The following is a 3,084-nucleotide window of genomic DNA, read 5'->3' as shown; positions in this document are numbered from 1 at the left end:
CGAATTTGTGCAATCTGGAGATTTCAATTTGATGTTTTTTTAGATGACATTTTTTAAATATTATTACTTAAATTAATATAAAACATATACTTTGTAATGTAGGATTTCTTCAATTACAGCATATTTTTTGAATTAAGTCTTTTTTAATAAAAAGCCCTAGACTTACGAAATGCTTTAGGCTATACATTTTCACGCTATTAAACTCAGAGAGTTAATAAATCTCAAAAATAGCAGTACGAGAAAGAGACAAAAACTACAAGCCAATAGCAGCAAAGATTAAAAAATGCCATAATTAAATCAGCCAATAGCAAAGGCTGTTATCATTTGAGAATTTCAATATTGCAAATATGGCTTGTTAACGAAAAAAATGATGTTTTTTATAAATTTTCTGATATTTGCAACAATTTTTTTTATGGATTGTAAACGACAAATGAAGTTTTTTCAATGTTTTTGTATGTGTAAATACAGAGAAGTGGTAGATACCTCATGCTGGTGTCGAGCGCGGCGCGGCGCGCGGCGGCCCGCGGGCGCAGGCTGTGCAGCGCGGCGAGCAGCGCGCCGCTGTCCCGCTCGATGGCGGCGCCGTCGAAGTGCCCGCCCGACACCAGGTCCGCGCCCTGCGCCGCCAGCGCCGCCGCGCGCGCCTCCCACTGACACAGCTCCTGCTCCACCGCCTGCCATACACACCATTAATGTATCAATTCTATTTATTATTTATTTATTTATTTTCATGGAAGACCAACAGCTATTACAAGGTAGGTTGTTAAAGTGTACAGCCAATAACAGGTCTCCACTGATAGAAGTATTTTACAAAAATGTTAGTGCGCAGATAAAAAATACAAAAAAAAAAGAATACATCTAACACATCATCAATTTGCCCTTATCCCTTACGGAGGGTCGGCACAGTATGTGCTTCATACATCTCTATCAGCTATATCTGAAACCACTGCTTTCTTAAGCATATCTTTCACACAATCCATACTTTCTTCGGTCTTCCTCTTCCTTTGTAGCCATCCACATTCATTCTTAACACTTTCAGGTTTATGTCCCCATCATACTACGCTAACCTTTTTCTTCTCAATTTCCCCACCACTGGCGCTACTTTCAAATTTCCTCTAATATAATTCAAGATCTAAGACATCTATACTATTATAATAAAGCGTAAACACACACTTATTTGTTGCCTAAGATGTCAGCAATTACACCATATTTTTGAATAACTCTTTTTTTAATAAAAAGCCTTACACTTACGTCACGCTTTAGGCTATATATTTTCACGACATTAAACTTAGGGGGTAAATATTTTGGAAAAAACCCTAATGTAGGAAAGAAACCTTAAGTTGTTGCCAACATTAAGAAACCAAAATAGCTAAGGTTTGTCATGTCATGTCATTTAGACATTTGCAATTGATAATTTGTCAATTTTCATAATTTCAGGCGGATGAAGCCGCACGGGAACAGCTAGTAGCCGTCGTAAAATCAACTCGTGCTAACGACCAGTTCCTGGCATGTCAGTCAGCGCCAACTGGCTTTACAGAAAGAAATATACGTAATGAAGTGCGAGGGAGATAGTAACCTGATGTTGGTTGAGCAGCCGCTTGCAGCTCCTGAGGTCGGTGCCGATTTCTTCACTCTTCAATGCACGCTCCAAGTCTACCAGTCTTGCTTTAGCGTCTTCCACAGCTCTGTTCATAAATACACAATAAATAACCACATAATCTAGTAGAAATATTGCAATTACTAGCTGTCGCATGCGACTTTGTCCGCGTTAATTAAAACATAGCTTATGTTACTCACTGGTAACTTAGCTTTTTATGGTAAAAGAATTTTTGAAATTAATCCAGTAGTTTTTGAGTTATTTCAATACATACAAAAATAGTAATATTCCCTTTTCATGATATAAGCTGTTGCTCGTGATTCCGTCCGCGTGAATAAAAAAAAAAGTAAAAATGTAGCCTATGTTACTCACTGGCATATTGGCTCAGTAGTTTTTGAGTTATTTCAATACATACAAATAATTCCTCTTTATAACATTAGTTAAAGTGTTACCTTCTGTGCTGGCGCTGCTGCGCCGCCTGCCGCAGCTTGCTGCCCTTGTCTCTGGAAGCAGCCACCAGCTCCTCCCACGCGGTCTGCAGCTCCCGCAGCCGCTCCGACACCTCCTCAGCACGCGCCGGGTCCGACTTCTGCAGCGACTGACCGATCTGTAACGAATAACCTTGAAAAATGGTCCTCTTCAAGCAGGATATTAGTAAAGTAAATGTACTTACACTTTCTACATTTCTGAGCTGTTTCTCGTTGGCTTGTAACTCTCGCTCGAAGGCTTCGTGCTTTTGTAGCTTACGTTCCAAGTTCGCCAGGTCTCTGGAAACATTAGTTTCATCGTAAGTCATCATTTTACTCCTTATCCAACTCCTGTAGAGCAACAGCTTTTTGTCCTCCAAATAACTATCATACGTCATCTCTGTCACTCCCTTTTTGATTGTCACCTTTCACGCAATCCATCCATCTCTTTCTCATTCTCCTTCTCCTTGTTACATGATTCATCCCTCCTCATAACATGCCCCGATGCTAACCTTTTACTCCTTATCTTCTCTACTACTGGGGCTACTCTCAGACTTCTAAGTAAGTATTTAATCAATATAGATAACACCATAAAAAAATCATTTTGATACCTGTAGCTTTGGTCCTTAGCAGTTCTTGTCTTGTCTAATATCCAAGTTTGTAGCTCATCTGCAGCGGCCACAAACTAAAAAACAATTACAAAGGTATATAATATAAATACTTTACGACTATAGTTCATATGTCTGTCTTCTTACCTGTTGATGTGCGAGACTAGCGAGCAGAGCGCGGCGTCGCTCGGCCGCAGCCTGTCGCACGTTGTCACGTCGCTGCACCACGGCAGCCCTACGTGCGGCAATACTAACACACAGACAAATTAATGCCATTCTTAGTGGTAGTGTCCGCTTTAACATGTTAGCACTGCAGGGCTCGCCCCCAGTAATACCACGTCCACAGACAGGCGTGAAATGGAAGCAATTCCGTGTACAGTCTGATGAGTGTGGTGCCGTAGGCCTAATTTAA

General features: G+C 40.7%; 1 protein-coding gene across 1 annotated transcript in view; it reads right to left on the bottom strand.

Annotated features, from left to right (window-relative positions):
- Positions 1 to 410: 410 nt before the first annotated feature.
- Positions 411 to 3,084, bottom strand: part of LOC106101217 (spectrin beta chain, non-erythrocytic 2-like) — a 31,863-nt gene continuing 29,189 nt past the window's right edge. The window contains exons 14-19 of the mRNA XM_013280376.1: positions 2,820 to 2,982; positions 2,676 to 2,749; positions 2,271 to 2,364; positions 2,050 to 2,204; positions 1,577 to 1,685; positions 411 to 674 (exon numbers count right to left, since the gene is read on the bottom strand). Of these exons, the coding sequence (XP_013135830.1) occupies positions 411 to 674; positions 1,577 to 1,685; positions 2,050 to 2,204; positions 2,271 to 2,364; positions 2,676 to 2,749; positions 2,820 to 2,982 (859 nt within the window). The remainder of the gene's footprint in view (positions 675 to 1,576; positions 1,686 to 2,049; positions 2,205 to 2,270; positions 2,365 to 2,675; positions 2,750 to 2,819; positions 2,983 to 3,084) is intronic.

The sequence above is a fragment of the Papilio polytes genome, unplaced genomic scaffold, assembly GCF_000836215.1.
Source record: "Papilio polytes unplaced genomic scaffold, Ppol_1.0 DF824002.1, whole genome shotgun sequence".
Classification (NCBI taxonomy): Eukaryota; Metazoa; Arthropoda; class Insecta; order Lepidoptera; family Papilionidae; genus Papilio; species Papilio polytes.
The sequence above is the reverse complement of the archived record's forward strand: the minus strand, read 5'-3'. Positions and strand labels throughout refer to the sequence as shown.